Source organism: Caretta caretta, chromosome 4 (assembly GCF_965140235.1).
Source record: "Caretta caretta isolate rCarCar2 chromosome 4, rCarCar1.hap1, whole genome shotgun sequence".
NCBI classification, from domain to species: domain Eukaryota; kingdom Metazoa; phylum Chordata; order Testudines; family Cheloniidae; genus Caretta; species Caretta caretta.
In genome coordinates this window covers 145,433,217-145,446,125 of record NC_134209.1, presented here as the reverse complement: position 1 = coordinate 145,446,125, position 12,909 = coordinate 145,433,217, and the positions used below count along the sequence as shown (strand labels likewise).

General features: G+C 46.3%; 1 protein-coding gene across 2 annotated transcripts in view; it reads left to right on the top strand.

The window, feature by feature from the left end:
- The window catches only part of SMOX (spermine oxidase), a 98,392-nt gene that overhangs the window by 78,069 nt on the left and 7,414 nt on the right, over positions 1-12,909 (top strand). For both annotated transcript variants that reach the window (XM_048846345.2, XM_048846344.2), the window contains exons 4-5: positions 1,070-1,243; positions 3,899-4,598. In XM_048846345.2, the coding sequence (XP_048702302.1) occupies positions 1,070-1,243; positions 3,899-4,598 (874 nt within the window). The remainder of the gene's footprint in view (positions 1-1,069; positions 1,244-3,898; positions 4,599-12,909) is intronic.

Here is a 12,909-nt window from a genome sequence, read left to right as displayed (position 1 = left end):
ATGCAGCCCTTGGATGCATAAATGGGAATTTTGAGTAGGAGTTGAGAAGTTATTTTACCTCTATTTGGCACTGGTGCGACCAGTGCTGGAATCCTGTGTCCAATTCAGGTGCTCACAATTCAAGAAGGATGTTGCTACATTGGAGAGGGTTCAGAGAAGAGCCATGAGAATGATTAAAGGATTAGAAAACCTGCCTTTATAGTGGTAAGCACTGCCTAAGGAGGGTGTCAGACATGGGGTCTACACCCGAGAGCATGCCTGAGAGACCCATAGCTAGGTATGGTGACCAGTCACTGTCCGGACCCAGGGGGCTTAGAAGCGTGTGGGAGTGAGTGGATGGATCCACTCACAGCAGACCAGTGTCCGTCCAAAGCATGTGACAGGGCCAGGTTGTGACAGTCTGAGAAACACAAAATCAGAAATAGCAAACCCAGTCACTCTCCCTACAAAAGAAGCCATTTCCCCAAACCAAACATTCTCCAACTCCATTTGCACCCTAACAAAAATCCAAACTTCAACCCTGCCTGTACAGAAGTAGTATTCGGGCATAGGTGCTCTCTGGGCTGCAACCATTAGAAGGCAACTGGGCCACAGACACAGTAGCAATATTGGTACTGTAGCTTGAATAGCAGGATTTAGCCACTTGAGGGTGCCTTGATTGCACAAGAAGCTCTGTCCCTTCCTCCAGTGGAAGGTAATGGTGAAACTCCCATATTTTGGGAGGACTGACAGACATAGTGTGTTCCGAAATGACCTGCCTAAAATGTTCTCCGGTAGCTAGCGTTCTTCCAGTTTGTCTTTGACCCTCTGGTTTCCTATATTCTGCTGACTGGTAGAGCTGTGGGTGCATCCTGTGAAGGGCAAAATGTGATAAAATAAATTCCTAAAGCCCTCTGGTACCTTTTAGGCTTGAGCCTCCAGCTATGGAATTTGTTCCCCCACACAGTGGGCTTGAGCATACCGATCCTGGGCGAAGAGGAGTACGCACATTGCTCAGGGCTTGGATTCTGCACACTCGAGCTACTTATTGTGAGTGACTCTCTCCCTCTTTCGGTCCTGTCCCTGGCAGGTCTATAACCTGACTCAGGAGTTCTTTCAACGTGGTAAACCAGTCAATGCTGAGAGCCAGAATAGTGTGGGCGTCTTCACACGGGATGTGGTGCGCAAACGTGTGAAAGCCGATCCAGATGACTCGGAGACCACCAGGAGGCTAAAACTAGCCATGATCCAGCAATATCTTAAGGTATGTTTAAAAAGGCAGCTCAATCATGGGACATTAGAAACCTGGCTAAGACTTACATCCCATCACTAGGGAATTACTTATATTTGTCGTTTTTGCAGCTGGGATATTTCTGGTTCGCATATTACATTTTTCTCATAAGCTGGACATCTCCACAATGGGCTGGCAAGTTCTGAGATGTCTCATCAGTTCAGTTAAATTCTTCTGTGTGGTGTTATAACATTAAATCCTCCATCCTACCACCTACCAACCAAAGACAGCCTAATGCCAGCTCCATTTAGAAATGGGTACCCCATACCTTGGACTGTGTGCTGCAGGCAGTGTGTCCTTTATCCCCTTTTGCCTTTCTCCAGAGCTTGGAAACCAGGAAAATTGACTCTGATAATACAATGCTGTTGGGGTAGTCCCTGCAAAATAAATCTCAAAGCATCTTAACATTCATTTGAAAGGGGAGAGAGAATCAAAGCAAAGGTAAACTGTGTTCATTAGTACCTCCACGCTACTTGCCAGGTTGATCCTGCCTTCTATGTATTCTATCTTGAGGCTGGGACTTGTGCAGCACCAAGCACTTAACACAGAATAAACGTTAATAATAATCAGGCAGTTTTTGTACTTTGAAATTGTAAGGTGAATTAAAGGCTTATGAAGAAAGGCAGGGATGCCACACGCACAACACTCTGGCCCAGTAGGTAAGTATACGTATCCACAGTTTACGTATGGGAAACTGAGGCAAAGGGAGACCTAAGGTCACACAGGGAGTCTGAAAGCTGCTGCGACACTCTTCCCTCTGAGTCATTATTGAATCAGTAATAGCCAGTTGTGGTCATTAAAGAACCCAGGGCCTTTCTGGTAAGAAAATGGGTGTTAACTCTGGTGTCTTGGCCAAATTCTAATCTGGATAGTTGCATTTTGCCTCCCCAAGATTGCTTCTGTAATTTTGGTGCGGAATCATTGTAATAACTTGCTTTTATTTATTTAGATTTGACAAAATGTTTCCACCATAGCCAGAAGAACTTATACAACTGCTACCTATCCTCTAGCCCCAGACTGCAGATTGTCCCATAACCAGGGAAAGGAGAAGAGCAGAGGCCATCAGGGACCTCATTCTGCCAGCCTAATTGAGTTGATAGGCGTTCAGATATTACACCGATGAGTTGGCACCCCTGGAAAACTTCAGGATAGATAAAGCACCTGTCGTTCTAAGTAGTGTACAGTAAATTAAATACAAAAAAGGACAAATTCCCAATATAAATGGTATAAACATTTACTGTATTACTATATCTCTGAAAGTTGTCAACGCTCTTTGGGTCTTTCAGGATGGATTATAAAATTATGGCAGACTCCGAGTGGGAGTTGGGCAGCACTTGCTGCAGGTGACATGTACTTAGGGAAAAGGCATGTTTAACTTTTTAGGCTTAGATCTTGCAGCTGAACCCACACTGGTGTCTCCATGCCTGTGCAAAGCCCACTGACGGCACTTAGCAGGCGCAGGGCCACAGGCTGTATTTTCTTCAAGGCACTTACCATATCCTCTCTGCCTGTAAAGTGCTTAGCACTGACTGTGTGTCTGGCATCCCAGTCCACCTGAGCATGCAGACAGTGTCTTGCAGTAACTAGGAATGCAAAGCACAGTGTGTGGATGCCCCATGCTGAGAGGAGGCTGGGTCTGCCAGGCTTATAAACTGCACTTGAAAAGCCTAGGTAATAGGCTAAAAGGTGAGATGGATAATTGTAATTTTCATAACTACATAAAACGTTGGCGAAAACGGTCACAGATGTGGAGATCAGATCCAGAAATTAGAAACCTAGAAAGAGAAGGTGGGAAGGATATAGGGCCACCATTCCCCAGGCACCACTGGAAACTGACAACAAAAAGGCAGGCCTAACATCCTGCCCTGAAACAGTGGGATCAATGCTAGCAATAGCTGTGCTTACCAGTTTTGATGGGGGTCCCCAAACTCTAGGCTTTGCTAATCAAAGTACACATAAGATTGATCCTCCCAACCTCACCATGTCTTCCCTTCCCACATGGTCACTGGAACACGTCCTCTCAGCTGCAGATCATTAGCTAGTTGAATACTAATGTTTGTGGCATGCTGAGATCTACCTCCGAGGGGGTGGCTTTGAAACCCTTTTGTTCTACTAATGTCTCCTTATGGAATGGGAATCTCTGTCAACATCGGCTAGTGAAAAAAGTGTTTAAATAAGCATGGCATCAGCCTCAGTTTGAGCAGCACATCATAGCTGATCCATGTTCAGCACCCCACCCCTTCTCTAGCAGAAAAGTTCAATGGGATTTTTACGTGATCAAAAGTGGCCAGGGCCTTGGTCCAACATCATGCAGAAGATTTGAACTTCCCAGCAGTGTTGTAACCCATACAGCCATGCTGGGGCATGAGAGTACTATAGCAGAACACACTCAGTTGGTCCTTAGAGAGAGAGAGAGAGAGAGACAGAGAGAGAGAGAGAGAGAGTTGGTAGGCAGTATAACAAGTGATCTGTTTTGTCTAGCTCTTTGGTTCTCCGGTGCCATATCGGTAAACGTCAGTGTGGCCTATTGCAAGGAACTGGGATTCAGGACTCCTGGGTTCTATTCCTGTCTCTGCCATTAACTTGCACTATTCTGTCTGTACCATGGTTTTGTGTTGCTTTCACTAGGTGGAGAGCTGTGAGAGCAGCTCCCATAGCATGGACGAGGTCTCGCTCAGCGAATTCGGAGAATGGACTGAAATCCCTGGGGCCCATCATGTCATTCCTTGTGGCTTTATCAAGATTGTGGAGATCCTGGCCCATTCCATACCAGAGTCGGTCATCCAGCTCCGCAAGCCGGTCAAGTGCATCCACTGGAACCAATCGGTCAGCAAGGAGATTGAGCGTGTGGCCGACCACAACAGCGACCGCCCCGAGGAGGACCAGGGCTACCATGTCCTTGTGGAGTGCGAGGATTGCGAGTTCATCCTCGCCGACCATGTCATTGTGACCGTATCGCTGGGGGTCCTGAAGAAGTACCATGAGAGCATGTTCCACCCTGGCCTGCCTGAGGAGAAGGTGATGGCCATTCAGAAACTGGGCATTAGCACCACCGACAAAATCTTCCTGGAGTTTGAAGAGCCCTTCTGGAGTCCTGAATGCAACAGCATCCAGTTCGTCTGGGAGGATGAGGCAGAGAGTGAGAGTTTGACTTACCCTGAGGAGTTGTGGTACAAGAAGATCTGCAGCTTTGATGTCCTCTACCCACCGGAGCGGTATGGCTATGTGTTGAGTGGCTGGATCTGCGGGGAGGAGGCTTTGATCATGGAGAAGTACGACGATGAAACTGTGGCAGAGACGTGCACTGAGATGCTGCGTAAATTTACAGGTCAGCAATGCTCTCGTTCCTTTTGTTGGTGGAGAAGAAAGGGGGGACCAAGAGGAAGGAAATGCAATGAAGTAGTCAGTAGCTCCTTGGCTTTTTGTTCCTTTTGAAAGGATGTGCAAATGCTTTAGAAGCATCTGCTGCAGAGACGCACTCTATGTACTTGTCCAAGTGCCACTGCTCTAAAGGCTTGAGTGTGTTTTGAGACTCATTTATGTAGAGATGATGATGAAGAACTGGAGCACACTACATCAAATGGTGGGTTGAGTGCAATCAGACTCCAAATGCTTTTTAAAAAAATCTCCAATATCATTTTATCAGCTTTAACAGTTACAGCGACGCACTGACAAGTCAGGATTCCCGGGGCCAGATCCTCAGCTGGTGTAAATCAGCATAGCTCCATTAAAGACAATGGAGTTACACCAGTTGAGACCAGCTGAGAGTCTGACATTTGGATTCTGTCTCTGACTCCCACTCACTGCACGTGTAAGTCACATGGGACTAAATTTTCAAAAATGAGCCACCCGGGGCCTCACTTTTTCAGAGGCTCTGAGCACACTTCAGTTCAATGTTAGGTGCCAGTAGTTTACAGCAGTGAAAATCAGGGAGCACCCAAAAATGAAGGCACCCCAAATTAGTGACCTTTTAAAAATTCAGGCTGTAACAAGTCTATTTGTCATTTCTGCTTTACCTGTCTAGCTTAACTGAGGGAAGGGCTATGTTTGTGAGGTGTAGTTCATTCATGCTGAAAAGCTCCGTGAGGTCCTCAGAGGAAAGGTGCTGTATAATTATGCAAATCCTCACCGAGTCAGTGTGTTTCTAGTGGGGATGCCCAGGGATCAGTTCTTGGCTTGGTGCTATTTAACATTTTTATCAGTGACCTGGAAGAAAATAAAATCCTCACTGATAAAGTTTTCAGATGGCTCAAAAATTTGGGGACTGGTAAATAATGAAGAGCTCAGCTCATTGTTATATAGCAGGGATCAGCAACCTTTGGCACGCGGCCCATCAGGGAAATCCGCTGCTGGGCAGGGACAGTTTATTTACCTGAAGTATCCTCAGGTTTGGCCGATCACAGCTTCCACTGACCACGGTTCACCGTTCCAGGCCAATGTTGGCTGGTGGAAGTGGTGGCCAGCACATCCCTCAGCCCGCGCCACTTCCTGCAGCCCCCATTGGTCTGGAATGGCGAACCACGGCCAGTAGAAGCTGTGATCGGCCAAACCTGCAGACGCTGCAGGTAAACAAACAGTCCTGGCCCGCCAGCGAATTTCCCTGACAGGCCACGTGCCAAAGGTTGCCAATCCCTGTTATATAGAGTGATGTGGATTGCTTGGTAAGCTGAGCACAACCAAACAATATGTATTTCAATACAGTTAAATGTAAACATATGCCTCTAGGTATAAAGAATGCAAGCCATACAATCCCCCATGGGGGATTCTATTTCAGGAAGCAGTGACTCTGAAAAAGATTCGGGGGCCACGGTGGATAATCAGCTGAACTTGGACTCCCTGGGTGATGCTGTGGTCAAGAGGGTTAATGTGATCCTAGGATGTATAAACAGGGGAATCTCGAGGAGAGAGGTTATTTTACCTCTCTATTTGGCACTGATGCAACCACTGCTGGAATACTGTATCCAGTTCTTGTGTCCACAGTTGAGGAATAATGTTGATAAATGGAAGAGGTTTCAGAGAAGAGCCATGCAAAAGATTAAAGGATTAGAAAACATGCCTTACAGTGATAGACTCAGGGAGCTCAACCTGCTTAGCTTAACAAAGAGAATCATAGAATATCAGGGTTGGAAGGGACCTCAGGAGGTCATCTAGTCCAACCCCCTACTCAAAGCAGGACCAATCCCCAACTAAATTGTCCCAGCCAGAGCTTTGTCAAGCCTGACCTTAAAAACTTCTAAGGAAGGAGATTCCAACACCTGCCTAGGTAACTCATTCCAGTGCTTCACCACCCTCCTAGTGAAAAAGTTTTTCCTAATATCCAATCTAAACCTCCCGCACTGCAACTTGAGACCATTACTCCTTGTCCTGTCCTCTTCTACCACTGAGAACAGTCTAGATCCATCCTCTTTGGAACCCCCTTTCAGGTAGTTGAAAGCAGCTATCAAATCCCCCCTCATTCTTCTCTTCTGCAGACTAAACAATCCCAGTTCCCTCAGCCTCTCCTCATAAGTCATGTGTTCCAGACCCCTAATCATTTTTGTTGCCCTCTGCTGGACTCTTTCCAATTTTTCCACATCCTTCTTGTAGTGTGGGGCCCAAAACTGGACACAGTACTCCAGATGAGGCCTCACCAATGTCGAATAAAGGGGAATGATCACGTCCCTTGATCTGCTGGCAGTGCTCCTACTTATACACCCCAAAATGCCATTGGCCTTCTTGGCAACAAGGGCACACTGTTGACTCATATCCAGCTTCTCGTCCACTGTAACCCCTAGGTCCTTTTCTGCAGAACTGCTGCCTAGCCACTCGGTCCCTAGTCTGTAGCGGTGCATGGGATTCTTCCATCCTAAGGGCAGGACTCTGCATTTGTCTTTGTTGAACCTCATCAGATTTCTTTTGGCCCAATCCTCTAATTTGTCTAGGTCCCTCTGTATCCTATCCCTACCCTCCAGCATATCTACCACTCCTCCCAGAAGGTTAAGGGATGTCTTGATTACAGTCTATAAGTAGCTACATGGGGAAAAATATTTGATAATGGGTCTTCCGTCTAGCAAACAAAGGTATAACATGATCCAATGACTAGAAGATGAAGGTAGGCAACTTCAGAGGGGAAATGAGGCATAAATTTTTAACGGTGAGGGTAATTACCCACTGGAACAATTTACCAAGGGAGGTGGTGGATTCTCCATCACTGGCAATTTTTAAATCAAGATTGGATGTTTTTCTAAAAGCTCTGCTCTAGAAATTTCCTGGGGGAAAACATGGCCTTGTTATACAAGAGATCAGACTAGATTATCACAGTGGTCCCTTCTAGACTTGGAATCTTTGCAGAAATGAAGACCAAAGCTTTGTACTGTCTTGGTCCAAGGATTTTCGGTTTTAAGGACTACTCCATACTGGATTATAATTTTTTTTAAAAAGAGGTGCTATCAAAGATGAGAAATCCTTCTATGCTTCCAGAAGCTTCTCTCTTATTATTGACATATTCGTATCCACACATCCATCCCATGCTATCCAAACCTTACTTTCTGATTCACTTCCATCATGTCTCCCTGTTCTATTGACCCCCAGACATTTGAACATATTTTGTGTTTTCACATGGTATGAACCGTCAGGTTTCTGCTGTGCATACCAGCCAATCATGGTTTACAGCTTAGCTAAAGGAAGATGACAAGTTAGCAAAGTTCTCTTACCTGTCTCTTGGCTATGAACAATACTGAGATCTTGGGCAATGATAGTTGGATCAGCTATGTTGATGAGTACTTGACAATTGTTTGCTGCCATTCAAGAGGCAAATAATAGCGTCTTGTGGATGTAGCCTCACTTGAACATGTAGACACAGAGTCTAATCTCCTGGGGTAGAGACCAGGGGTGAAATCCTGGCCTCATTGAAGTCCATGGCAAAACTCCTCTGGACTTCATTCAGACTAGGATTTTGCCCCATGTCTCCTCTTTAGTTTTGTACATCATGGAGTACCCTCTCACCATTCATATAATAGACTATTTAGCGGAAAAGGATAGCTCTTTTCTCTTTTTAAATCCCTGGCTGGAGACCTTCTCCAACACTTCCTGTGAGGACATTCAGAATGTATTTAACAATACAGATTTGACTTAAATTTTACTGATGGTCAGGATTTATTATTCCTCAAGATAAATATTGGCCTAGACTTCCTCTGTCAATACTTATACCTCCAGTCATCAAGCTTCAGCTCCAGTGCCATTACGTGCATGCACACACATTCATCAACAGGAGTTGAATTGGGACCTAAATCTGGATACCCACTCCGATGTAAATCAATAGCTGTTAACTCTAATAATAAGTGGGACTTGTTAGTGACCATAACAGGACAGAAGTTAACTGATGACTTAGTTGCTTTAGTTTGCAAGTACTGCAGCACATTCTCTTGGCCAGTGGTTTGTTGCTGGTTGAGCCACCAGGATACCTCAGAGCCATTTCTGGCAGTAGATTAAATTCATGTGGTAACTTTAAGAAGAAAAGGAGGACTTGTGGCACCTTAGAGGCTAACAAATTTATTTGAGCATACGCTTTCGGATGCATCCGATGAAGTGAGCTGTAGCTCACGAAAGCTTATGCTCAAATAAATTTGTTAGTCTCTAAGGTGCCACAAGTCCTCCTTTTCTTTTTGCGGATACACACTAACACGGCTGCTACTCTTTAACTTTAAGAGAAATCTATGACCTTTTGCTCAGCAGTCTGAAAGTTCACATGGCAAGAAACATTTCTCACCATGCACAGCATTAAGAACAGTCATGTGTGGTACTGGAAAATACTATGCCATTAAATAGGGATTTAAAGCTACATTGCCTCCCTGAAATGGGGTGTTATCATCACCACTTCCTTCTTCTCCTCTTCGACTCCATCTGCAGCCAAAACTGCCTTAAGCACAAGCAAGACAAAGATCCTGCTTGGGGCCCAGTGTAGCCTGAGCAACTCATTATTTATTTCCCACCTCCATCTGTTTAGACTAGGGGAAAAATGCTTACAAGGCTCAATTTTCCATCCTCGGGACCTTCGAATTGCGAGGTTAATCCAGTCTGAACTCCGCTCCACTGCATTCCACTCTTCTCCTCTTGTTCCTATCCCAGCCTCCACTGAGATTATAAACAAGAGTGCAGTGGTACCTTAAAAACATCCATATACATTGAATTGAAATCGCTGTCCTTACTATTTACAGCAGGTCAGCTCCAACCTTCCATAAAGACCAGAGAAGGCTCTCTTCTTAACAACAAGTTGTCTTAGTGCTCCATGATGATGCTTTCCAAATCTTAAAAATAATCTTGATTGCCATTGTTCCTCCTATTCAAAACTGTTGAGCTTCTTTTTCTAAATTATTTTATTCAATGGGAACTAAATTCTTTAGCCTTCCTCCTCTCCTACTTTGAACCTACCCTCTTACAAATAAGGTTAGTCACGGAACTCTCTCTCCTCCCCCTCCCTCATCTTTTCAGGGAAAAATAGTTTGAAATTGGATCTTATGTGTTCACTACAGTTGCTGTTCCAGATGATACAATACCTGCTCAGTGTCCATCAGGTTCCTCAGCCATCCCAGCTGTAACCCATCTTTGTGCTGTGTAGTGATCTAATCCTGGGTCAGAATCTCTGGTTAAATTTGCCAGGTATCTAACTCAAATCTCCACATCCAAACTGATCTCCTCCCTCTCAGGCACTCATCACTGCAGAGAAAAGAGGGTTCCTGGAGCATTTCCATTATGCCTTGTGTCCAGTTTCACCGGTGCAATTCATTCCCCCCAAGCAAGTCTTTTTATCTGCGGGAAAGTTTTTCACAATGCTCATAGCTATTCTTCCACACCTCCCTGGGATAATGAGGAATTTTTTTCATTTGTGTGTGCTGGGTGAATTTTGGTGCTCCAAATCCATACTTGGATAGCTAACTAAGCAGCCTGAGCTCCCACAGCCACTGTTCAAGCTCCCCCTTTTCACAGTCAAACCACTTATTCGGGTGCTTCAGACACCCAAGTCTGGAGATTTTGGCCTTCACCACTCTGAGTCTGTTTAAAATGACTGCACCCCTCTGTAAAGTGGGTGCAATACTTCCCTGCCTCACAGGAGAGTTGAGAGACATAATCAGTGTTTTGAGATGCTCAGAGGAAAATGCTCTATAAGTCCAAATGATTATTACTATTGCAGGAAGTGGGACTACTTGTGCGCTAACTCAGAACTTGCCACCAGCAATCTAGAAATAACCAGAATCATAGAATCATAGAATATCTGGGTTGGAAGGGACCTCAGGAGGTCATCTAGTCCAACCCCCTGCTCAAAGCAGGACCAATCCCCAATTAAATCATCCCAGCCAGGGCTTTGTCAAGTTTTTGACCTTAAAAACTTCTAAGGAAGGCGATTCTACCACCTCCCTAAGTAACGCATTCCAGTATTTCACCACCCTCCTAGTGAAAAAGATTTTCCTAATATCCAACCAAAATATCCCCCACTGCAACTTGAGACCATTACTCCTTGTTCTGTCATCAGCTACCACTGAGAACAGTCTAGATCCATCCTCTTTGGAACCCCCTTTCAGGTAGTTGAAAGCAGCTATCAAATCCCCCCTCATTCTTCTCTTCTGCAGACTAAACAATCCCAGTTCCCTCAGCCTCTCCTCATAAGTCATGTGTTCCAGTCCCCTAATCATTTTTGTTGCCCTCTGCTGGACTCTTTCCAATTTTTCCACATCCTTCTTGTAGTGTGGGGCCCAAAACTGGACACAGTACTCCAGATGAGGCCTCACCAATGTCAAATAGAGGGGAACGATCACGTCCCTCGATCTGCTGGCAGTGCCCCTACATATACATCCCAAAATGCCACTGGCCTTCTTGGCAACAAGGGCACACTGTTCACTCATATCCAGCTTCTCGTCCACTGTAACCCCTAGGTCCTTTTTTGCAGAACTGCTGCCTAGCCATTTGGTCCCTAGTCTGTAGCGGTGCATTGGATTCTTCTGTCCTAAGTGCAGGACTCTGCACTTGTCCTTGTTGAACCTCATCAGATTTCTTTTGGCCCAATCCTCCAATTCGTCTAGGTCCCTCTGTATCCTATCCCTACCCTCCAGCGTATCTACCTCTCCTCCCAGTTTAGTGTCATCTGGAAACTTGCTGAGGGTGCAATCCACACCATCCTCCAGATCATTTATGAAGATATTGAACAAAACCGGCCCCAGGACCGACCCTTGGGGCACTCCACTTGATACCGGCTGCCAGCTAGACATGGAGCCATTGATCACTACCTGTTGAGCCCGACGATCTAGCCAGCTTTCTATCCACCTTATAGTCCATTCATCCAGCCCATACTTCTTTAACTTGCTGGCAAGAATACTGTGGGAGACGGTGTCAAAAGCTTTGCTAAAGTCAAGGAACAGGAAATCCTCTGGTCCATCAGGCCCCACTATGAATGCTGTTGATTTTTATACCTCTGGGTAGCTTTCACATGGGGGTGGGCATGGAGGGACAGTGTGGTGCTATCTCCAGAATTCAGGAGCCCTTAGGACTTCCCTCTTCAGCTGTACATTTAAGTTACAGGCTCTGGTCCAGTGCCTATTGAAGTCAGTAGGACTCTTCCCATTGATTTCAGTGGGTGTTGGATCAGGCCCGTGTCTATTATTTTAGGCTCAGCATAATTGTACTCTTGGTATGCTTCTTGGAGGAGGAGAGGAGATGATCTGCCTCTGGACGCTTAAATTTCACATGCAAGTGAGTAATGGAGTGGAGAGTAGTGGATTATCTATATTTGCTGTGAAAGCCCTCTAGATTTTGCTGGCCTGAGAACCATTGACAATTTCAGGAATTCACAACTGGGTGTCTGAATAATGTAGTGTCCTCTAAATCTGATTAAAATAGGGTGCCTCTAGCCCATGGGCCTAGTATGCCTGCTGTATTTGGGCCAATAGGGGTGTGTGGGAGGCGGGCGGAGACATGTTCTCTCTCTCTCTCTCGCTCCCCACTTTCGCTGGCTCTCTTCCCCCTCCTGGAGTGGTGGGCACTGTGGCAGGTTGTGCACTACCTGGGTTGCCGGTGCTGTGGGGGGCAGCTTAACGGGGGAGCCCTGGAGGCTGATGCTGTCTGCTGTGCTGACCTGAGTGCGGGAGCTGCGGGAGCTGTTGCAGCTAGACTGGATGCTGCCGTTTTCTGGTGCCTCCCGGTGCTGCTGTGGCCACCTTCCTGCCGGGGCGGCTGCTGCTGCTGCCGCCACCGAGGGGACACCTCATGCCGGGCTCCCGCTTCCCCACTGCACTGCACAGAGACATGCGGCAGCGTGGGGCCCACCAGGACCACCAAACAACCAGCACCCTGGGCTGCTGGTGGACAAGGAGGAGAAAGTTGGAGGTCAGGGAGCTGCTAGCAGGGGCCCAGCTAGGTGCATTAAGTTAAATGCACTGATCCTTGCCCCCTGACCACGGCGTCTCCCTATAAGGCTGGCAACGCTCCTCCCCCCCCCAACTACACCCATGCTCTAGACAGTCTGAGGCCTTGTACTCATTACGGTGTTGGCTAAGTTCTCAGTGTTAAGAATTTGTATTTCTGGGAGCCTATGGCCAAGGCACTCACTCAGCCATGCAGCGTTTTTCTAATGCTGATGCGTGCTGTATTAAATTTGTGCCCTCCCTGTG